This window comes from Phycodurus eques, chromosome 12 (assembly GCF_024500275.1).
Source record: "Phycodurus eques isolate BA_2022a chromosome 12, UOR_Pequ_1.1, whole genome shotgun sequence".
NCBI lineage: Eukaryota > Metazoa > Chordata > Actinopteri > Syngnathiformes > Syngnathidae > Phycodurus > Phycodurus eques.
Genome location: NC_084536.1, coordinates 1,797,861 through 1,823,370, shown reverse-complemented (window position 1 = coordinate 1,823,370; position 25,510 = coordinate 1,797,861). Strand labels below are relative to the sequence as shown.

The following is a 25,510-nucleotide window of genomic DNA, read 5'->3' as shown; positions in this document are numbered from 1 at the left end:
TGTGCCTGTAAGTAGTATTGTTGTTTTGCTGTTTGTATGTGTTGCTGCTCCATGTGCGTTAAAGTAGCAGTTGTTTGAAGGTTTATAATAAACGTAACATCTATACTAATTTTTCTTAGCCCTTTGTTAAACGTTTCGCATCATATGTTAGCATTAGGCAAGCGGACTTTTTTTTTTTTTAGAGGAAATTATATATGTTTGGTTAAACATTTTGGTGTTTAAATATACAATGTTTAGTTCTCTTGTTTTTATGTGTCAGTTTAAACACTAAACTGCAACTGGGACAAATAAGCTTGAAGCAAGCACACTGTGCCTCTTATTCGGAGAGCTGTGTGAGCAAGCGAGAGAAAACAGCTGCTAAGTATTACTTTAGAAAGTGTGTGTTAATACATACATTTAAATGTGTTTGCAAGTGCGTGGGAGGGAGTAAAAGTGTATAAAAAATAGATTTCTAAATTATAAATGACAGTATATGATCGCTTCATGCCACACATTTCCACCTATTGTGGGTGGGCCTTGAATGTATTTCCCTCAAAAAATGGGGTTCGCTGTTGCATCATAGTCAAATGTAACCATTCTTTATTCATTTGCGTATGTCTCCCCCGCCGAGCCTCTTTTCTAACGCCACAGTTTTCAAGGCAATGCATCAATAAATGCCTCTATTACCTGTTGTTGACCCAGCTAAGCTCGCCTTTGAAATGAGTTACAGAGCATTAAGTTAACACATGTTGCTATGCAAAAACAAACTGTGGCGACTTATGGGGGGGCCAGCTGAGTAAACGTGCTGGAGGGGCGGGGCTGCTGGACAGCGAGCGGGAAGGGGCCCCACGTTACACTTGTCCCGGCGAAAGGTGGATCCATGCGGCCAACAGATGGATCTGTTAGCCCGTATCCCCCAGAGGCAACCAAAACAACCAAAGCAAGTGTCTCAACTCCAGCACAGAAGCCTTTGATCAACAGCACATCTTCAGCCGCCGAGGGGTTAAAAGGAGAAAAAAAAGAAAAAAAAAAAAAAGAAAGACTTTTCGGACCCTCGGTGCGCACATCTGTATAAACACAACCGGGGAGGAATGTGTGAACAATGCAACAAAAGAATTTTCTTCTTGGCTAATCGGGAATACATGTTTTGGAGTTTAGTTTTCAATGAAGAAGCAGGGGGATGTTCTTTGGGTTTAAGGAGAACACAAACTGAGAATGTGCGTTTTTGCTCTTTACAGATGTGAGGTAAACTCGGTTGGAATTTTGACCTTAAGTTTCAGTTAAATGGGCGAAACGTGTTGACCGCTTTAAGATGAAATGTAGATGAATATTTATTTATGTATTTTTTCGATTAGAACATTATTTTCCCGAGGAAAATACACTCGTTTAAAAAAGCCGTTATTATCACTTTAAAACAATAAAACTCTTTACTGAAGAATGGCGTAGGAGTTATGTGAATATAATTTATCAATATAAAAGCTAATCACTGTAAAACGTAAAAACAACAAAACATTTACGTCTAAACATTTTTAATAAGCGATGATTCATCTATGCTGTTTCATACAAGTGTGCACACTAACGCAAACCAATTTAAAACACTGCTCACTTCAAACATGAATAAGTGCTGCAAAGTTTAGTTCCCTTGCAGATTTGCCTCACCCATCTCAATTTTTTTATATTTTAGTTTTTGTCACACAAGTGTAAAAATTAGCTCACCACTCACTCAACAATAAGTGCCAATGGTGTTGCTGGAGTTAGATGCCGAGAGTTAATCTCCGCTTGCTGAACAGAACGCCTGGCACGAAATGCAGTGACATGTTTCACTTGAGTTCGTGCGTGGCGGACATTGGAATTCTGAACTTGTACCGCTGGAGGGGGCGGAGCATTTGAATTTAAATGTTTTATGTACATGATATGAAGGGGAAATGCGGTGGACAAAAAGCATGCCGCGGTCTGGCGCGTTATGCTTAGCTTGTGTGAGGTCTCATCCGGTGTCACGCAGGACTATGGTCGATCTTTTGAAAGAACCGATGCAGAAAGCCCAAGTAAAAGTACAGTAAGAGTTAACTACACTGAGGTCGGCCACGATAGGCTAACGCCTTGCGCCTTTTGAATTCTGATATAACTTGTACAACATCAAGGGCACTCAAGAAGTTATATATGAATTTATTTATAGTGTGCAGCCATCAAATATAAATGTTCTTATTAGGTGCTGATAGCCAAGTTGCTCTCTCCAAGTATGAGTAATCAACCCTAATGGCTTCCTTACGAGCCTGTTGCTGTTATAGTTCTCCATCCCGTGTCGTATTAATTGGCTACCAGTCGGTCGTGTTTGTGTGTGGGCAGGATATTAGTTCCAGGTTTGCGGTAAGCCAGATTTTTAGAAAGCTATTTAAAAAAAGGCACATATTTGGTTTCTTTTGGCTATTCAATGAACCCCTCCCACCCCCTTCTCTTGCCGGGCGGTGGAGGTGGTGGTCTTGGTCTTCTCACGCCTCTGAAGTTGGCTCATTGCCATGGTGACGGTTAAGTCAGCTCCAGAACGATGAGGTGTAATTTAGCAGCATCTCCTGTCTGATGCGCAACACCCTAATGTGTAATGGGTTTTACTTTTATATAGAGGAGTGTTTGTTACGCGGGCACAGCGGGGGGGGGGGGGGGGGGGGGGGGGGGGGGGGTTGAACATGCTTCTCTGGGCCGTTCCACCTTCATGTTTGTTTAAAGCTTACACTATATTCACCTCACTGAATAGAAAAGATGCTGAGGCCACGTGGATGCTGTTCTTGCTGTGGCCCATAGGGGTCAGTATTGACAGTGGCCTTTATTGGTTTTGAGGTTTTTCTAGGGAGGCGTGTTAGACGTAGACTGTCCATTCAACTATTAATAATGAATAATTACCCCAAATTTTTAGCAAGCTGGTGGTATTTTTGATATTTTGACATGAAGTTAAAAAATACTTTTTTATGCTATTAGGCTACTGATATTTCAAAATATATACAATTGTTGGGCCGATAGAGAAGAAAATATTACCGGCAGTGCTTTATTTTTTTGTAGTATAGTTTGGTATTTATCTTGGGCCTTTTTGCACTGAAAGAACATTGTTTACCATTTTAATTTTGCATACATAAAACAATCGATAGGTTTAGTATACTTAGTTTCTGATATTTTTTGATACACATTTTGGGGATTGTATGATTATTTTTATACTAAACGTATCAATGGTAAATGTTTTGGCTGACCTGTGCCTGTTTAAAACTGACTTTTGACCAGTTAATTGGCTGAATACGCAAACAATATTATATTGGAATGAAGCTTACTGGTGTGTACGCGTTTTAAACGGCGCTTTGATCCCGTGTGTTTGCTTGGTCAGGTGTGAATGCAGCAATTGAACCAAATCCAAGCGGTCACGGCACGATTCCTGTTGAGCTCTTGCAAGGTTCGGTTGTGGTGAGAACACCATTCGATCCAACTTGCAGAGCAACAAATCAGGCTTCACGGTGATGTTACCGAAGGAAGCGTGGAAACAAATAAGACCACGAATTACTGAACTGATCATATTTTGTACTGCCCTTAACTTTTCGGAATAATTTTGGCAGCAAAGACCTTGGCATTGTTTCACTCAAAATTCCGCTCACCAAACCTTTTTCCTTTTTACATTATTGCGACCACTAAGAAAAGAGAGCAATGTTTTCATGCGTTTTGTTTTGCTTGGATGTTTTTTCCGGCGTAAACCCAAAACCGGTTTACCACCCCACCATCTTTCTGTCCTTTTCAAGCCCGATTCCTGAGTCGGCCAACTCATGCAGGGTTTCAAGTGGGTCATTGTTAGTCGTACTGTGGCGAACGATGAGCAGTCGTACAACAATCTTATACATTTTTGGCATGTCAAAAACGACTTCGGTCAATACAATGAGGTCGCGCAGTTGAATCTGGGGTCCGACCTGATTTGTTGAACTCCATGCGCAGCGTGTACATAAAGTGGATAAACAATATTGTACATGGTATTTTGACAGGTGTGGTTGCATGTGATTTTTTTCATACAGATCTGAGGGACAGAGGGCTTTTTGTTCGGCTTTTTATTTGCACTAGCATTCAGACTACACGGAAGGCGGTAACAAACAAATCCTAGAGGACTTAAGTGGAATAGCAATGTCCGTCGAAGGCGATGAATTCTAAAACCGCTTCATGTGTAATTTCATTGTGACGCATATTTCCAAATGAGGTGACCAAAACAAGGTAACAATTTCAACGCGTTGTCTCCCTTTGCTTTGGTGCTGTGTCGCTGGTCCCATCGCATCTTTGGCATGAGTTGCAGACAGGCAGCCTCCTGTGAGCACTCGACTTTATTGGAAACAGGTTGCAGTTGTGCCACACAGATTCAAAACAGCAGGGTCGTCTCCTTAGCGTCACTCTTTTTTGTCTTCCACAAAGCCTTGTCTCTATGTCTTCCCACGAGTGTCTGCTCATGATGCGGGACTCTTTATATCGTCCTCTCCCTGTCACTCATTTGCACTCGCCATCTTTAGATCGCTTTCTCTCTTCCGTGGTGTTTGTTTGGCTGCTGGGTTTTTGTTTGTTTATTGTTTCCAGATGGCAGACGCAGACTTCATTTGTGTGGCTTTCAAGTTTCCCAGAGAGCTTTTTACAGCCTTGGCTCAAGCGCTTATCCTGTTTCCTCTAGCCGGCCGGGCTTTATGACGGGCCTTTTCATTCTGGAAACAACTGTCACTCGCTCACACTAGCAGTGTACATCAATGAAGATCACGTTGAACATCTTCATTTCAGGCGATCCTCGGATGAGGCAATAGGTGTCTTGCCCAGAGGGCTCTGTGAATGAGTATACTCATGTTCGTTGCTCTGTACCTCGAGACTATGTGAAGAACTAGCGCTGTTGACTGTTTTGCTCCCCTCTGTAGGTCCCGCTGAGCCTCGTCTGGGCATCATTAAGCGCTGTGACGTCACTTATTTACAGGAACCCAGGAGGCAGACTCACCCAGTAAAGCCAGGGGAGGACCAAGCGCTTGTCTTTACTCATCGGATGCGGTTTTTAAGACGGTGCAGGAAGCAAAGCTCTCAGCTGTATAAAACCCGCCCCTTCTCTCACGGCCATTGCTGAATGAGTGATTACCCCGGCATTCTGAGCTGCCTAATCCCGTTTTTAGCATTGATTTAACTCTGACTGGTCAAGGGGATGGGCTTCTCTGACCCGACCCCCAAAATCTTCAACCTCCAGGCAACTTACAGTAGTTGATTTCCTTTGATTTGTCTTCTTCCCGCAGTGTATGATCAAGTTAAGTTGCTCAGTCGTGGTTCAGATCCATTCGGGCCAAGGGTACAACCGAACGCAAGGGAATCCGAGTCGAGGTGCGGGGGATCCGACGGGAGTATTCGTGTAACGGTGGTGTTTTTTGGCCTTACAACTGCTGAGCCTCCTGGCTGGCCGAGCTAATCTCATCAGGGTTTGGGCTCTACTGTCGGGGTGAGGGAGAGGACAGCCTGGCGTGACCCATATCTCCGTGCCAGGACGGCTACACAACTCTGTCGCGACTGTGCAGTCGCATCAGTTTACTACGAGGACGAGGCCCTCTGCCAGGGTGTTTACTACAGAACTGTCTGGCACAACAAGATAATGCCCGCGCTAATGCCCTGCGAGTACACAGCCACTCGTATTAATGAGGGCCTGAACTTTCTCAGCATACACCAGACTCTTACCGTTTGTAGAAATACCGAGTGCACGCAAACTAAACTACTCGTGATCAATTATTTCCGGCCTACATTAAATGGAAGTAAAAACCCTCAAGAATTCTGTTGATTGTGTGGAATTGTAATCAATCACATATTTAAGGCACGATATCGTGAATTACATGGCTGCGACTACCAGAGGTGTGAACGGGAACAACACGATGTCAGCAATGGGAAGTTGAGCGATATGGACAACATTTTGTTAAATGGCCATCCCTTTTTAAGTTCATGTGTACACATTTCATTGTACTACTTGGTCTCAAGTCTTAAGTTTGAGACATTTGTTCTTCCTTTTCGTTCCTTCATGGAGCAGATGTCAATTTTGCATGCTTTGGACCATGACATTGTTTTTTCCATACACCAAATTACCTGTTCCCAACTGAAACATGATTTGAATGGATAGTTGAAAGCATAGTTAAAGTAGTAAGCTGAGTAATTTTGGAGAATAATACAAAGTGGTTTTAGTGGTGATTTACAGATCTACTGTATAGTTGATCCATGTCGTAATACTCTGTTACTCCTCTAGAGGTGGCAGTTAGTCAAGAGTGTCACCAAAGGGCTTTATCCAACGCAGTGGAGTTAGCCCGCTCCTCTCTTGCAGCTGCGGACAAAATGGAACAATACACAAGCGAAGCTGTACAAATACACACACACACACACACACAAGAAACGCCACACACATTGACAGAATAACAAATCAGCAGCTGTCTGTTTGATGCTCTCGTATTGAACAGGTTGATATTTTTAAAATTAGGTTCAGTCTTCTGGCGGATGTGTTGACGTCGGACTGTTTGGTCAGTTTGAGGGGTTAAGACTTGAGTTCGGAGGTTAGGCTGGTTGGAATGGATAAAACGAAAACCAATGAATGATGACCAGTGTTACAGAAATGCAAACGCACACACACACACACACACACATATACAGCTTATATGTATATAATTTTGCTAATGCATTGCCATTGTATCGGATTCAGATCGGCCGATACTCAAAATCAAGGGGCCGGGGTGCAAATATATGTGCTCAAGACATCCCTAAAATGAGTCTTAATTAGCAGGCTACTCTCTATTTGACTGAGGGTAATGCACGATATTATGATTGGACAGGCGGTGTCGTTTTGGTGCTGTGAGTTAAGGGGCCTGCGATGAAGCGCAGCGTCATTCATTTCTGGTTTGATCTTCCCTTCGCCAGCTCCAGACAGTGTTTAATCGATAGGTTAGTTGTTTTTGCATCATCCCACAAACAAATTGTGATCAATACCAGTATGGCAAGTCTTAAGATTTAGTAAAAATGAATGCCTTAATTATGCTTACAAACTTGCACTTCATTCAACAGTCTTAAAAATGCCACAGAGACGATCCTACATTTTCTTTATGTAGAATTTTTGGGACGGGCCAAAACCATCAATAATAGGTGAAGAGCAAAGAGATGAGTTTCAGGTATTGAGTTAATGTGCTTTTGGTTGAGCTTTCTCAAAAGTTTTACATTTTGCCTTCTTTCAGGCTGCAGATACCCTGAATCCAGAATCTAGCTTGCGCTGAGCAGATATAATAGATGATGCAAACGGTGGAGGTACACTCTGTTCAATTTGCAACTTGCTTTGTATCTAAACATTCCATGTGTTATTGCTTTTTCACAACCATATTTGTTTGCCAAAGATCGCCTTTCAACTAGTTGTGTTGCACCACGAATGGTAGACTAAGCCCCGAATCAGCCGCCAGCATCGAGACCAGACCACAAACAAATCGCCACGGCGTTTTCCTCCGACCTTCGATGATGCGGTACTTCCTCTCGGCTTTTGTCTGCAGTTTGGGCCGCAGCTGTCAGGGCTCTCGGCGCACCCCCGCCAAAAAAGAAAAAACCTCAGGCCACGCGCCACTGAACCCCCAAACATTAAATAGGAGCATTAGACACACCTTGTTAAGGGCTGCCGGTGTTTGAGCTGTGGCCGTGGGTGCGTGTCTTATCCCATGATGAGACCAGATACACACATGCACACAACTGCACAAGTCCTTCGCGTACCCCCTTTTATAAGCCCGCAGATGTATTCTCCTTTTGTCCTCCACTGACACCTCACTCCGATTTCAGTGTCTGGTCAGTAATACCCGCAAGACTAAAGCTTCCCTTTTTATTATGTAGCGTTTCTGTAATTATGCACCTCTGGCATCACACCTCAGCAGGGTTGATCCAAACATGAAAATGAATTCACAGCTAAATGATGCTCTGTGCGGCCTGGCAAGGTAAAGGCGCAATCAAACGTTGGGTTTAAAGTGTCAGAGCCTAAAGGGCAGGCGGTGTTCATTAATGCAATGGTCCTTTCAATGGAGGCAAGAGTCCACCAGTTCACTGAAGGGAATAGCAATGGGCATAAGAAATGGACTTAAATGAAGCAGATGTAAAATATTCACTGCTTAAAAATCATGTTATTGAGCAGGAAGAATAAATCAGCATAGTAAGATAAAACCGTAAACACAGGAGAGCTCTCGCAGCGGAGTGACATTCATATACCGGGCTTATCGAATCTATTGACCAGCAGCCAATGTCAGGCTTTTGTCGCAGCTGTCCTAATTTAACACAATTGGTGATTACCAAAACAATTATTTCTCTCTAATGGTTCATTCCCCAGGATGTAGAAGTTTTTGAACCAAACGTATTTAATGCTAAAAGGATTCTTTGTTTTATCTGTGAATTTTCAAATATACTCTCTCTCACACACACACACACACACACAAAAGACAAAAATAGAAATTACTTGCATTCATGAACAGAAAAATTAAATTTTCGGTTGATTGATTCATTTATGACGTATCGGAGTGGCCCGCTGAGCTGGCTCAAATTTGGATTTAATCAGTAAGGTGAATTCAGTCAGAAATTCCTCATTCCATTTAGAAATGGTAAAATGTCAAGAGCTCACTGAAATTGAAAGAGTCCGCATTGAAACACTTCATGATGCTGGATGGTCTCTTCTTTTTTTGAACACCAAGTAAACCGAGTGGCGTGTGAAAAGGCCTTAAGTGGTTCCACTATAATCTGCAAGGACAGGTCCTTGTCATTGAAGTACGTTTGAGTTACCAAATATATACGTGTAGGTCTACATTTGGATTATGTTCGCGACAGCACCGTTTGCCCAAAATGTAGTACACTGTGGTATTGTGGCCATATTTTTCCATATTCGACGCTCGCTAAGTTTTCTCGTAGTCTGTCATGGTGTCCCCGACGGGTGGTGGGGGGGGCAGGCTCAATGGCGCGCTTATAGTTCGGCATAGGCAAATTAAACACACGGCTTAGCTAAAGCAGAGTTGTAGGCGATGAGTGTGAGATGCCGGGCAAAACAAGCCTTCCCGTACGGATTGCCTCCAAGTTGTGTTGCCCCGCACTGGCGGGTCAATTTGCCGGCACCCTCTTTTACTACGGCCGACTAAGTATCTCATCGGTACCGTGACTACCGTGGCAAATGTTTCGACGATTTAAACAAGTTAAAGATCACGACAATCGCTGCCTATCTTGTTTGCCCATCTCGTCCCCTACGTTGCCTGGGGACCATTCTGTTTTTTTTCCACGGTGGCCTGAAACGGGACGGCTATGGCTGTTGGAGAAATTGTGTAAATGTCGCTTCAAGTTTAAATTTACAAGAGCCTTAATCCAACATTTTGTTTTTGGTGACCAAACATCCCTCAGAAATGCAAAAATCCCATTCAAGTGAAGTTATTTATGTCATCTCTTCCACTGGAAATATGGTCGGAGAACAGTGAAAGATGAAAGCTCAACTAATTGTATAACCTGACGTGGCAGTCCTGTTGAGCTCAGGGAGGAATTGGAGCGGGAGTGAGGTCTTCGGCACTCTGTACAGGAGTTTCTTCCCTTTACGAGACCACGTACAAAGCGTCACTCTTGTACTTGTTAGTAACAAACGTCCTGCCTCCGCCACTGCTCAGGCTTTTGGGAGAATATAACAATGACCAAAACAAGCAAAAAACACCATACCTAAAAACAGCCGAAAGGTCACTACAAAAAGGCTCCATTTCCAGATATTTTCCTTAAATCATTTTTAAAAATAGCGTAGCGTTCCAGTCCAAACAGTCGGCAGCAGGTCCACGTCAAATGTGGCCCATGTCAATCAGCAGACATTTCCAGCAGCAGTATGCTGACACCCATAATACACACATGGTCAGGAAATCTATTACTGACTCCAAATGGAATCTTCTTGATGATTTCCTGAACCTCACGCCCGCTTTATACGATCTACCTTCTCTTTCTCCCGTGCTCGCGGGTTTTTACGTCAGCGTTGCTTTCCTGATTTATTTTGTGAACACTGCTAACATGAAATGCTATTGCCAACTTCAACTTCAACTTCAACTTCAATCAATTAGTTTTTTTGAGTGTTTTGCTAATACTTGTCCTTTTTAAAAACAAGCCATGGTCACAGAGCAGTATTTTATAACTTGATAAATCAGGTTTTTATGTGCTAGGATTTCAATTGGGGCCTTTTTTTTTTTTTTTCTTTTCTTTTTTTTTTTTAACAGCTATTCTTGCTCAGTGCAGCTGGTGGTTTATTTCTGTATCAATTGGTTCACGTTTTGAGTCACCTGCAAAAGATGCCGCTCAAAGAATGCTGGTTTTGTCTTGACCTTTTTTTACGATGAGATCAAAACTGGTGCATCAGAACCGCAACATAAAATGTGTCTTTCATTGTGCCAGCCTGTCTTTTACACATATTCCAGGATATTTCCATATTGTATGTGCTTTCACAAAGCAACACCGCATCCTGCAATCACATGTAAAATACTTGTTTTTGTATGGATACCCTACACACAGGTGGCGTCCCGGCCAAAAATGACCAAGCTGACTTTGTAGCCCCATTCTGTTTCGGCGACGTCTATACAGAACAGTGACACAAAAATTGTCACCTCTTCCTGGCAGTGTGAAAGGGGCTTTTGTGTTCATTTTTTCCTCCCATTCCTGTTCTTTAACCCTTAAAATGACCGTGTTTTTGCAGGACTAATCCAGCCGAATCTCTTGGTATTCGATTTTCTGTGAACACAGAATCTGGCCTGACAGGAGAGTGACCGCAGTGGTTATCGTCAACTGAAGCAAGCAGTCGATTTCTTGGATGGGCTACTACATTGATTTCAGATCCGTCTTTATTACAGAACCATAATAATTCCCCTCTTGAAGATTTCGATTACCATAATCTTAGTTTACTGGGATATGTTTACGTTATTTTCCGTCCTATCCTGAGATGTGTTGGTGTCAAGTTGAAAATGAGACAATGTTTTTCCATGGTCCACCCAGTAAAGGAAGGAAGCGGGGCACTTGGTTCATGCCCGCTCCTGCCCAATCCACACCCTTAATGGAGAGATTGGCCAAGGTAGGATCCTGCTCACTGACACTTTCCACATTCTGTTTTTGGTTTCTGAAGGCTTCAAATACTAACATGGGAAACATACATTAACAGTTGCCCCTAGTCATTTTTCCCCCTGTTGTTGTGTTGTGAAGACAACCGCTTGCACATGTATCCTTAACTGGGAACACAAACACTAAGAGCATTAACACATCTCGCAAAAAAAACCTTTTGTTTTTGTTTTTGTTTGTTTCACAAATATGCTACATTTTGGCTATTTGTAATGATATTAATACAGTGGCACCTCTAAATTTGAATGCAGCCAAAAAATATTTGAATATAACTTCTTAAAAACAGTTGTTCAAGAACACGGCACTTGCTTTTAGCTGCTTATTATTAACATGTCTTGCTGTATTTATTGTGTTCGTGTATTTCTGTTGTTTTCTGTATGACGTGATGTTGGATTGTTTTTGTTTTGAACCTTTTCATGTTTCGCTAGCTTCTTATGCTACCTCTTGGCGAGGTCTTCGTTGTAAATGAGAACTGCTTCTCAATTGACTTCATCTGTTTAAATAAAGGTTAAGTAGAATAAAATGAAAACAATTTGGGGCAAAGATAAGCCTTTAGATCAAAATCCAGTCATGCATGATATCATGCAAATCCTGCAAAACCTCCGTTCAGTGAGAATTAAATGATGAACTCTTTTGCCTTTTTTTTACCCAAAAATCTTCAACTCGTCACTTTATAACAGTTGAGAATGTTAGTTATTTAAAACATGGAGTGTCATAAACCTTTTACCCAGGCAACCATTTGACAGTTTTAAAACTGTCGTTTTTCTTGTACAAGACCACAAGGAACCTCTGAGTTTTGGGGGGATTTTATGCTGTGTGTCCCGACAAAACGAGCTGAAGGTATGTGCTATTTTTGGCATAGTTTGATTGTCTTGGTAATATTGTAGCAATACTTTGGTTAATTTTACTCGTCAATAAAGTATTTATTTATAGTATCAAATATTTCCATTATTTCGTTGGGTAAAAAATATCCCCCAAATTGACATCAACCGCCTGTATTGTCTAAGGCTACGTCAAACCCATGTTAATCGTGTATTCTACTCTGAGCAACACATTTTGCCAGGTACAGCGGTCCCCTCATGCGTGGTGCCTGTAGACATGTGCCACAAACCTGATGAATCCTGCTTCGATTTGCGTTTCTTTTGTGGAGGGAAGTATGTTGTTGATTTATCGACTGAGGTGGATTTGGGCCTGTGTACCTTTAATGTGTGACGGTTCCAGCGTAGAAAGTCTGGCCTTATATCAAATAAATGTCCGATAATTATTCATGTGTGCAAGCGACAGAAGGTAGCTAAGGGTTTATTCTTACAGGCATACCACAAAAATGTAGAAGCTTTCAGCTTCAAATCTTTTTTTTTTTTTTGATGCGGGGTGCCAGGAGGGGGCTATGAGGGGGGTTGTGGCCTATATAATACTTTCATGGTTTTGGCAGTCAGATTTTCAAGAAACTTCCTGGCGTGCCAGGATCAATCAGGCCTAAGCCAGTCTTAATTAAAGGCTCGGGGCCGGGCAGAAGTCGAGGGCAAGCGGCATCCCCGTTGGTCAAAAGAATGAAGTGTCTGTCATTACAACACTATAGGGAGCAGCAGCTTTATGACTTAAATTACTTTCAAAAATTCTCCTGGGCAGTAGTGACATACCCAAATTGACCATATCTTAGGGGGTTGACTTGCATTTTAGAATTAATTAAAAACACACACTATACCTTATATTTTTAGTCCTCTAATTTGGATTACAGGTGTCATTTTCATATGTGACCACTTGGGGGCACAGGCAACTTACAAGGGAGAAAGAGGAGCAATGAGCTTGGGGGTGTCAGTGTTCAGTGCTTGTGTGATGCTGGTCCATTTCATTAAACAGACCATGATCCAAAAAACCTCAGTCATGACACACAACGGCCCACAAGAGATGAAATAAGAGGGGAAAAAAAGACACAGATGTCCCTCTTTTTTTCCCCGGGCTTGCTTTTCTCTAGTTATAGTTCCAAATGTGAACATCAGATGCACTGCGCCTTTAGTAAGTTTCAGTCTCCCGAGTGAATCTTTTATGCACACCCATCTGCCTGACTTTTCCGGGGTCCGAGTGTGCGTTACGAGGCCGCGTTTTGCTTGGGAGAGGGGGTAAAGCGATCAGACACAGGACACATCACATCGCAGGCCAAATATTCTGACGGTCTGATCTACCATCTGAGCGGCCGTCCAAGGCTCGTCACCGCAGCCCAGGCTGGCCAAGCTTCTCTTCTCGCATTGTTTCTTTCACCACCTGAAATGTTCTTTCATATTCATTTTTTCCCTGGTAGGAACACCCAGGCCTCCCTCTCATTTTTTTTTCTGTTTTAAGTCCACAAAGTATGGCTAATACTGCTGATAAGCCAAATTCTGTATCAGATGTGTTGAGTTTTTTTTTTTTTTTTTGTATCTTTAGGTGGTGTTAATTTGGTTTTAGCAGGGTGTCTACAGATCCTTAACTCCAAGCCAAATTACCCATGAAATGATACGTTATCCTTATCTGCTGTTCAATTTTTAAAATGCCACGGACTCAATAAAAATATTTCTATTTCCTTTGGAAACTCTGTAAAGAAGGTACTTCTATGGGTACCTTTACATGATGAGAATGTCCAAGTAAAATATTTAGTTTGTTGTAGTTGTTTTTCCACATTGGAGCTGTTTCACAATACAGAAAACGATTTAGTCAAAATGATCCTATTGAAAGTCAATCTTGCGTAATCCGGATTCGGCTCTTTCATTCGATTTGACTCGGATGTCTTGGGAGTTACAGCTCAGGAGAGTTTTGGCGCTGTGCTGTTGCACCCGTTTGTGTCCGCCCGGCTCTTTTCGAAAGCACTAGCTTGATCTCCGGTATAAAGTGGCGGGCCCGGTAAAAACAGGGCCGTAAAGATAAACCAGAGTTGTTCTCTGGTAAGTTTAAAATTGGTAGCAAGAACCACCAAGGTTGCAGCAGCTCAATTAAAGTGCTAGTCATTTGTGGATATTTGTAGTTTATTTGGCCCCCTGGTGTCCTTTTCATACCCCATTATTCATACCATGAGTTACACCCACTCATGTCCAGATAAAGATTTGAAACGTATTGAATCACCAGGCAAAAGGTTTTATTTAAAATGGAGTACTCGGCATTAAAACGACACAAGACGACACGTATCTTCCTCTTCCTTGCGTGTGTGTGTATCTTAATCTTAAGGACCTGATGCCACTTAGTTTCACCGTTTGATTGAGCGGCGGCTTAAAAGTAAACGCTGATCATTCTGGCCTGCCCGTTTCTCTCTGTCATTACCGATTATTATTATTATTGTGGAGAAAGGATTCACTCCACCCTCTCCTCTGCCTTCTTTGAATCCATTCTCCGTAATCCTGACACTGGAAACTGACCCTTGTTCCAGTGTTAGCTTCGTGTGCAGTCTGCGCCACCCCTCCCCCATTTTCTGGTTTAGCACCTTCAAAACGTCTCCTGCTGATGGGCGTGACGATTAACGGGCCACTGACCGCAGCGATGCGACCAAGCACTACTTTTTGTTGATGAGAGGAGTTACCTTCTTTGGGGTTACAATAAACGTTCTTGTGTGTTTGAAAAGAAGATCTTGTCAGCTTCATTGAAAATCGCCGTACCGGTATAAAATGATGGTTGCTGATCAATTAAAAAAATCTCTGGGAGTGATGCTTTACACCCAACTTCGGCATAATACATTCGCAACATGAAAATTCACCTCTTACCCTTTTGTGTCCCCCTTTCTGCATGTACTGTGCAGTCCTGTTTTCTTCTGTTTTGTTGGAGAACCAATTGGCCTCAAGGGACAAATGAAGAGTTCAAGTTGAAATTTAGCTAGGTAATTGAATTATTGTCCATTAATTTTCCATTGCACTTTTCCGCCAGGTCAATCGGCTCCCGGCGCTGACCCATTTTTCTGGACCCGAACGCTAGTCGACGCCTGACCCCCGTCACCCAAGCTTTTGTGAAATTATGCCTACAAACATTGACATGTTTCTAAATAAATTGCTTTCGCGTGTTCTGTCGTGCTAATGAAGTCTCCGGACTCATGGCATCAGTTCCAGCCTTGGAGTGAGCCGTGCCACTTTGTTTGTCCTGCTCGGGATTTAAGGGAGTACAGGGATAAAGGGAGGGTCAAGTAGTCTTCTATCGTGAGCAAACACGGACACGGTGACAGCGTTTAGGACAACAAGCGTTCCACGAGAAGCGGGCTGTCCTTCCTGCCAACAGTCAACCCCGCCTCTGCCCGACCACAGCGAACCCCCTCGCCCCTCCGGCCTCGGGGCTGTGAACCTGCAAAGGCAGCATAATGAAGCCATATAAGCCTGTTATTTGCTGCTTTACGGCTTGTTTTATGAAGGCGAGTGGACGGGTTGCTCCCAGAATGGTTCCTGTCACTTTACAGACAGCATTACCAAGAGAAAAGGAGAGTCGGTGAGGGAGGACGGCGCTCGCTGGAGAATGGGCCGGGGCCTTTATGTCAGCTCTGCCGTGGCTTTGATGGGTAGCGGCCTGGCTGCAGGCTATCACTGCTACATTTGACGTCTTCCCCCTTTTGTTTGGGCTGGGGTGGGGGTGGATGGCCTATGTACTTATTCCCACCTCCTCTTCACTAATCAATTACCACATCGATCCATTAATCAGACAGGGGGGTTGCCAGTGAAAGGCCCCATGGGTCTGTCTGAAGAACGGTGGGATCGGCCTTGGGCTATCATGGAGGAGGACCTCGGTTCACCTGTGGATGCGCTGTTCAGCAAATGGCATCGCCCCAACTGGAATGCGTTACAATGTTGATGACATTTGTTGCCAAAGATCAGGGAACGCTAATTAATTACTTCAAATTTACGTTAAGCCAAAAACAGTCTGATAAAATTGATAGTGTCTTTTTTATGTCAAAAATACTCCATGTTCAGACATAATTAGAAAAGCTTCGTGCTATGCATATCAGGTAAAATGCTCGTTCCTGCCATCTTTTTCCAAAAGCATATTTTTGACTGCAATCGGTTTTTGAACTGTTAGCATAAAAAAAATAACAATTTTGCACATTGAGGCACATTTTTCGAAGTTTGCAGTGGGAGTTACGGGTTTAACACCTGAAATTAAAAATAGTCCAGCGGAAACAGGAGATATGTTGTCCATGGGAAATATTTTTCAGAGCAGCGTTTCTGGAAATGATAACATGACTGTCTTCAGAAAGTTAGCATTTGAAGGCTCTAAAATGCTAAATGAACAAACTGTTTTTTAGTCCCGCCTCAAATGCCTCTTACATTTGTACCCATGAGAAATACATTTTTGCCAACACGTTCTCTCGAATTTGGCAGACACGTGATCGTTTTCGAAACTTTTGAAAACATTTGAGTGAAAAGTTAGCATTTTCAATCTCTAAGATGATATCATATAAACAAATGAACGAATCTTTATTCACACGCCAAAGGCCTCTTGGATCTCGAGCCCATGGGAAAATCAAAAGTCCAAATTCTCTTTCTCAAAGCCAACAGAGTCAATCACCCAAAACATGGAGGCATATTCAGTGAGAGCAAACATGTTTTTGTTTGACAAAAACAGTTACCATGGCATTCCGGCACTGGCATAATTATTTGCGGGGCACAAAGAGAAACGTTTCTGAGATTTCAAAAAGAAGGGGAAGCGGCGGGAGCGGAAGTCACCACACTTGGATTTGCTTTTGGTGTTTCCTTACTGAAGCCATCATCCCCCCCAGTGTGCCATCGCCAAGGTTTGTTGTTGTTGTTGTTGTTTTTGACAGAACCGGGCAATATTTTGGAAAGGGAGCAAAAGCTGTTGTGCTTGGTTCTCGCCCACCCCTCCTTTCAGTCTGACCAGCGTCCAGCCGCCATTGTGGGTTTAGTGAATTGAAAAGACACTTCTTGTGTGGATTTTTCAATTCTTCAACGTGTCATCGGCCAGGAGTGCTATTGTCCCGCCGCCCTTTCTTTGGGCTCCTTCTGCTGAGACAAGTCGTGTCATCCCCTCGTGATCAGCACTTTTGTTGCCTTTGTTTTTGCTGCTACCTCAGAAGTCCATCTTGTCTTTTCTGTGGCTGCCTTTCATGCATAAGGGAACAGTTGTGGCCTGTTGTGGGGCTGTTCCACTGCATTTCCACCAGTGGGGTTTCCTTTCATTGCCTTCAAAGTAGTACAATGGGGCTCAGAAGGCCTGAATGGCCAATGCAGAGGGCACAATCCTACAGAGGCCGCTCATTTTGTTTTGCCAGAGTCAATAAAAATGCTAAGTTAAAAGCTAACCCCCTTATGTCCTCCTCAAATGGAACGACTTATTTGACCTCTTTGAAGCATCCCTCTCAATTGACTTTTAATGATAAATTCATTTAAACTGTCAACAAAGGTGTTTTACTCTGCACATTGCCATTGAATGTATTCTATTTGCTGTCCAATGAAAAGCAAGTGTGTCCAAATTTGGGTGTTTTATGCGGAAAATATATATCGGTAATTGCTATTTTTCATATAAATGGAACCCCCCCCCCCCCCCCCCCCCCCCGCTTATGTTGATATACTTGATTCATTCAGACTTACAAATGAATGTCTTTTGATGAGATGGTGACAAATGTTCTATAAAACAGACGGAAGACAGTCAGGGTAAATGGCCCCTTCGATTTGGAGCCCATAAGAAATCCCTTTTCGTCGGGTTTAGTGGGAAACGATAACGTGGCCACGTTCAAAATGTCCGTGGTGATGAGTCATTGACAAATGTTCTCCCTTTTAATCTTGTGAAATTGGACTAAAGCTGCATATTTTCGTTTCGTTTCATATCTCCATATTTGATGCAAAGCAAAAGGTTTTTGGTTTTTGTCCTTTTTATCAGATTAACAACCCTTTTGGTGTGCATGCTTTTTGTTGGATGGCAACCACAAACTTACACAATGAATGTCTTTTCAAGAAATTGTGACCCCACGTTCCCGAGGCCAGATTTTCGTAGTGTCCTTTCCATTCGTTTGCCTTTCCGGAGACCTCGCGCGCAATTTAACTCGTTTTATACGGCAGAGATGAGAAAGGTCCACGGTCATTGGTTCCCCTGGCATTACGGTAGAGAGCTTGCATAACAAGCATTGTGTGCCAATTTTGGGAGCTTTGGAGAAAGCTGGGGGTCTTTGAGAAGGATTACAGGTGGGACAGGCATTGGCTGCCCAAGGTAGCTGCCATGACTTCGTCCTCATTGTGTAGATTAACGCATAAAACCCAAACTAATGAGACCCCAAAGGGGGACAGGACATGGATTGGGGGGGGGGGGGGTCTGGAGTTGGGTGTTGTTCATGGTGAGGGACTGTCATCAGCATTTTTGAAATCAAAAATATTCCCGCAGTGCTGATTAGAACTTGGGGAAGGAACCAAATGAATGGATCCCCAATATTTTGCGTCTTGCAGAATTTTAGCCCTCCTTTTTACACGTAAGTGTAATATATAATATGTATATATAATGCAATACCTAAATATAAATAAGGGCTTGAATCCATTGTGTCCTTTAGACCTGAGAGAGGCCTGCGAAGAATTCTTCTCCAGGCAGGTTGACATTTTTATTTTTTTTCTCCCCCACCACCACCCGTTAGACATTTTTCTGCATCAGGATGTCATCATGATTACGGTTTGGACACAATGATTTCCTCTCCCCAAAACTGGATCCGTCTTACAGTACTTAGAGCCAGCGACATTAGAATGTAGTTTGCATATGCATCACTGGATGATTATTGTAGGGGGGGAGAAAGCCAAATGTTTAATTTTGTACATTTACCACACAGCATCAGCCTGCACCTCCATGCTGGAGGTAATTGTGTAAATCTACATATTGAGTGCGTGGCTGTTGTCGTCCTCTGTTTTAGAGTGGAGCCTCTTGTTATCTGCCATCATTCATGTGGTACAATGAATATTACCACCAGAATTAGGCCATTATGCTGCCAGTTGGAGGTCTGTAGAGTTACAGGAAATGCTTATCATTACATTGTGATAATGAAACAACTGCTGTAAGCTAATTAATTCAACACACGGGTGATACGTAAAAAGGAAAAGCAACATAAAATAGTAAGTTGTCGGAGCATCTTCAATACACTGCGGGATGTTATTTCTCTCTTCATGTTAAAAAATAAACATTCAAATCAAATTAAATGAAGACAATCGTAATGATAACACAACAACAAACAAGCAGCATAAGACAATTAAAGACTAAACTGCAGAGAAGGAGCGAGAAGTCTGGATTTATAAAATCCCACCCCTCGTCCATTTTGTGTTCATTCATATAGCTATTCTCATTTCATGATAATAATACTAAAAGTAATATTAACAATGCGCAACAAAATAGTAATAATACAAGATATATACACAGTATACCATAATTTAAAATCCACATAGAAGAGAGATCTAACAATAATAAAAACACAACATAGGCTGGTACCAAATAATCGTAAACATAGATAATCAGTAAGCCTCCTGTGAACCTCTTGTGTCTGCCTGTCACACCTGCGTTTCATGTGCGTGTCCTGAGAAAGTGTCATTTTCATATTTCGTTTGAAATTGATTCGCCTAAACCAGGGGTGGCCAACCCGCGGCTCGCGAGCCTCATGCGGCTCTTTAACTAGTTTCATGCGGCTCTTCAGGAGCTGTCACATGACATGCGTCAAAAATGAACTGAGAGTTCGTGTGTGTGAGACAGTGCACACAATGTTAACTGTTGAAAATTACTGATATTATCATGTTGGTGTGGTTATTTTCATTAGATCTGGCTGAGCAGAGGTCTGTGTATGCGTGCATACATGATTAAAAGATGATGTTCATGTGTACCCATGTGTATGATGTGGCTCTTTGCAGTAACACAGAAAAAAAAATAAAAAAGTGGCTTAGTCTCTGACTAGTTGGCCACCCCTGGCCTAAACTGTTCCACTGTCTCACTCCACAGAATGAAAGAAGGTGAAGATTCTGTTCATTTTGAACTTCTAGTTCCTCCTTAATTCATAAACGCCCCTCTCTATCGCAAAAGATTTTCTGAACGTTTTGTTTTTCAACTTTGTACATGATTCGTGCTTTTTGGAGTTTAACCATATCTACCAATTTTAATCATTTTGACCGCAAGTAGAGTTGTGATTATGATTTAGTTGGTGAATATTGTGGATGATCCTTATGGCCCTTTTTTGTAGAGTTATAAGTGAACTGACTGAATTTATGTAGTTATTGCTCCAAATCTTGACATAGTCACTAAAATATTTATATATACATAAAGATTATGGAACAGTCTCTTAAATTCATTATTCTGGTTGTCTGCTGCTGTTGTGCTTTGTTTCCCTGAACCGCGTAACAAGAAGGACGAACACGTTTCCAAAAGATATTCAGTAATTTCACCCTTGCAACAAAAAAGGAGGAGACATTTGCGCCTGTCCTTGCCTGCGTCCGCCGCCGCCGCCGCCGCCGCTCTGCTAATGAGAACCAGCACCATATAAAGCCGCAAACACGCACTCACTTCTGATCTCAGACCAGTAAACGCCGCTGCTGTGGCCGTGTCCCAGTACTTTACAGCTGCCTGTGTTATCATAAGCTTTCATGTAAAAACCGGAAACATGACTGGAAGGGAAATACATTGTTAATGTGGTCCCCTATGGCATGTTGGCGACTGGTTTTAACATGTAAAACAGATGCGTTCAGATCAGCTAATAATAATTGAAGGTCGTTAGCCAGATGTTGGCAATTGCAACTAAAAGTAATTGAGATTCTGCTCAATATTTAGAAGTAAGCGAATGTTTTTTGTGTGTGTTTGTTTTCTTAAAAACAAACATATAATCCTATTCATGATTGTCTTTAATCAACAACCCCCAATTCCAATGAAGTTGGGACGTTGTGTTCAACATAAATAAAAACAGAATACAATGATTTGCAAATCATGTTCAACCTATATTTAATTGAATACACTAAAAAAGACAAGATATTTCATGTTCAAACTGATCAACTTGATTGTTTTTAGCAAATAATCATTAACTTAGAATTTTATGGGTACAGCACGTTCCCAAAAAGATGGGACGGGTGGCAAAAAAGACTGAGAAAGTTGAGGAATGCTCATCAAACACGTGTTTGAAACATCCCACAGGTGAACAGGCTCATGGGGAACAGGTGGGTGCCATGATTGGGTAGAAAAGGAGCTTCCCTGAATTGCTCAGTCATTCACAAGCAAAGATGGGGCGAGGTTCACCTCTTTGTGAACAAGTGCGGGAGAAAATAGTCCAACAGTTGAAGGACAATGTTCCTCAACATACAATTGCAAATAATTTAGGGATTTCATCGTCTACGGTCCACAATATCATCAAAAGGTTCCGAGAATCTGGAGAAATCACTGCATGTAAGCGGCAAGGCCGAAAACCAACATCGAATGCCCGTGATCTTCGATCCCTCAGGCGGCACTGCATCAAAAACCGACATCAATGTGTAAAGGATATCACCGCGTGGGCTCAGGAACACATCAGAAAACCAATGTCAGTAAATACAGTTCGGCGCTACATCCGTAAGTGCAACTTGAAACTCTACTATCCAACGCAAAAGCCATTCATCAACAACAACCAGAAACGTCGCCGGCTTCTCTGGGCCCGAGCTCATCGAAGATGGACTGTTGCAAAGTGGAAAAGTGTTCTGCGGTCCGACGAGTCCGCATTTCAAATTGTTTTTGGAAATTGTGGACGTCGTGTCGTCCGGGCCAAAGAGGAAAAGAACCATCCGGACTGTTATGGACGCATAAGTCAAAAGCCAGCATCTGTGATGGTATGGGGCTGTGTTAGTGCCAATGACATGGGTGTCTTACACATCTGTGAAGGCACCATTATTGCTGAAAGGTACATGCAGGTTTTGGAGAAACATATGCTGCCATCCAAGCAACATCATTTTCATGGATACCCCTTCTTATTTCAGCAAGACAATGCCAAACCACATTCTGCATGTGTTACAACAGCGTGGCTTCGTATTAAAAGAGTGCGGGTACTAGACTGGCCTGCCTGCAGTCCACACCTGTCTGCCATTGAAAATGTGTGGCGCATTATGAAGTGTAAAATACGACAACGGAGACCCCGAACTGTTGAACGGCAGAAGCTGTACATCGAGCGAGAATGGGAAAGAATTCCACCTACAAAACTTCAACAATTGGTGTCCTCAGTTCCCAAACGTTTATTGAATGTTGTTCAAAGAAAAGGTGATGTAACACAATGGTAAACATGACGCTGTCCCAGCTTTTTTGGAACGTGTTGCAGCCATAAAAGTGTAAGTTAATGATTATGTGCTAAAAACAATCAAGTTTATCAGTTTGAACATTAAATATCTTATCTTTGTAGTATATTCAATTAAATATAGGTTGAACATGATTTGCAAATCATTGTATTCTGTTTTTATTTGTTTATCACAACATCCCAACTTCATTGGAATTGGGGTTTTATAGCATAGGATAATACATTTTAGAGGTTCCTCTGTATATATTTCATCTACTACTGTATCTACCCACCCACTCTTGACCCTTTTTTTTGTTTTGTTTTGTGTTTATTGAATACTATTCGCAGTCCAAATGCTTATGCCATGTATGCAAGAATCAGCCTAATTCAGTGGAACTGCTACTACAAAAATCACAAGCAGATTAGAGGCAGTGCTGCCTCTAATCTGACCTGGAGGACACGTGGATGCGTTGTTGATAGGATTAAGTGGCCGTTGAAGTGATTGTATCTCCCTTTTAGAAAGCAAAAGACAAGTGATGAGGAGAATAATTCTGCCCTTTTTGTGAAAACTAGAAAAGAAAAGCCCTTCATCCTCCTTTTGTAGCCGTCTCACAGAAGGACACTGCCGTAATCCACCAACAATATGATCCTTCTTAGTCAGATTTAGCGGTAAGAGATAAGGGTTGTCTCTGTAATTATATGTATCTGGAGCTAAACAATTAGCTTTTAGGATGGCCGTATGTCAAACACGGCATTTTCAAGGTAGCAAAACACACAAATTGAATATTGTCACTGTTATTTTTCCAAGTCAGCATTTTCCCTCCTGCATTTGCCAAGATTTGTCAGACTGGCCGTGACGTTGGGGTGAATTAAATTTTCAAGCATTTCTTCATTGATTCTTTATCATACCGAGCAACAATGTAAAAATGTCTGAAAAGGCTGTAATCTGTTTACTGGGCCTGTAGTTGGTGATGTCACGAAACATTACGCACGTGTTTAACATACAGTAATAGTAATAATACTGAAACTCATAAATGTCAGTGAAAACTGAAATAATATGACTATTAGCTATTAAGTCAATGTGAACTTTTTAAATCTCAACAGCGCCTTGTTCCGCCATTATTGTTTGGCTTTCATATAAATGCAAATACCCAGGCACGTACGTACATGTGTATTATTATTTTTTTTTTAGATACAACCATGTTTACATGAAAACGGTAACGTTATGATTTAAAAACTTTGAGTTTGCGTTTTCAGACTCCAAAACTCAAAACATCCAAAACAAAAATGTCAGATAAGAGAGCATGAAAAAATGACAGTTTAATCCTTTTTTTAGTTAAGAGCTGTAATGTTTACATGGGCTCATAGAACAGTATTCCTGCACCATCTCACACAGGATATTTCTTTTGCAAATGTTTGCATGTAGTGTATAAAAAAATAATAATAATAATTGAAAAAAAATCTTATTTTTGGGGTGATTTAAGATTGAGCCTGCATTGGGCATATTGAGTAAATGATAAGTCTTCAATTTGATGGAAGTCTCCTCATAACGTCTTACGTTTCACATCCTTAAACCTTAAGATAAAACCTTATTAAATACTGCACATGAATGTGTTTCGCCTGGCTAATCAAACATTGAAAAGCTTGAATCAAGAATGTACTGTATGTCGTCTGTTTATGTTTGACATAATGAACGTCAGAAATGACCAAGATAATGTCCACTTGCTCTATCTTATCTATTTTTATTTGTTGTTGTATTTCAATTAGTCATGCAAATGGGGTGTGTTTCACAGACCGAAAGTATTTGTATAAACCACTTGTTGTTGTGGGTGGAGTGGCATAGGAGAGTAAATGTTTCCACTCGTAGCCACCCAATTCGTTCTGTGCTCCACTCGGTGACACAACGAGCCCCCGCCAACTCCCCCGGACCGCCAGCACTGTGGCCTCATTAGCATATGAGTGGCTGAGTGTTTGGGTGAGTTTGTCTTCAACAAAAGAAAACTAAAGCCCAGGTCATCATCGCTTATATCTCCCCTCCACTCCAATGAGCAGCTGAAGGGCAAATAGAACTCAAATAAATAAATATATATATCTGCAGACTTTCGCTGTAGTCGCCATGTTTAGCATTAAAGCTCTTTATATTATGAAGATGAAAGCAACAACAACCTTTAATTATTCAATGTCCTTAACCCTGCATTCAGACTGTATAAGGTCTTGTAATTTATGCGAGAAATATGTGAATTACTGTGTATTTGTGTGCTCATCTATATTGGTGTTAACAGGGAGGCCGTCCGGCTGAGGTCGTATGCCCAGGGATGGCGTCACCACCATGACGCCGCGGGCGCCTCGCCGCCCTACGTACCCCGCAGAGCCGTGCTCTACTGCCCTGGCAACGATGAGCGAAAGCTGCGGAAACTGGCCACCCTGGACGTCGACTGCGCCGTACTGGACTGCGAGGATGGCGTCGCCCTCAACAAAAAGGTTAAGCGGCTTTCACTTGTCTGGCGCTTTCCTACCTTGAAGGTACTCCGTCCCCTCGTTCACGTACTGATGACGCAACATCGGGAGCAACTCGGGGTTCAGTGTTTTGCTCAAGGACACTCGGACATGGCCACAAGGGCTGAGGGTCGAACACGCAACCGTCGATCGGGTTGCGAGATGACCACTCTACCGCCTGACCCGCACCGCCCATGGCAGCGATCCCAAATCACCTCCGCCGCCAAAGGTGTTTTCGACAGTTTGTTTCTTCGTAGGATTACACACAAAAAACTGTCGGCCAGTTTGCACGGTGTTGACAAACATTTACTCAGCAACATTGCCTCATCATAGGTGACAGGAGAGCAAAATCAGTGAAGGTGGGATTTTGTGACGCAGGATCCCGCGCTACAACGCCGGCACCAGCAACTGCTGTGCTGTTTTCCAAACATTTGCTTCCAACACAACAGGGCGGGAGAAGTGAGTGTCAGTTATTGAATTTCACATCCCGGTCCCGACAGCGTGGAAATAAATACGCTGACGCAAAATCCTCATCAAATAACGAACGCCGATACTCGCCGATGTCACGGACAAAAACGCTGAATTTCGTCCACGACGGATGATGAACATGTCATGACAGAAAAGGGTGGAAAAGTACAAATGAAAGAGAAAAATGATTGGTGTTCTTGTAACAGGCTG

General features: G+C 42.4%; 1 protein-coding gene across 1 annotated transcript in view; it reads left to right on the top strand.

Annotated features, from left to right (window-relative positions):
• The window catches only part of clybl (citrate lyase beta like), a 56,525-nt gene that overhangs the window by 6,121 nt on the left and 24,894 nt on the right, over positions 1-25,510 (top strand). The window contains exon 2 of the mRNA XM_061692143.1: positions 24,619-24,817. Within this exon, the coding sequence (XP_061548127.1) occupies positions 24,619-24,817 (199 nt within the window). The remainder of the gene's footprint in view (positions 1-24,618; positions 24,818-25,510) is intronic.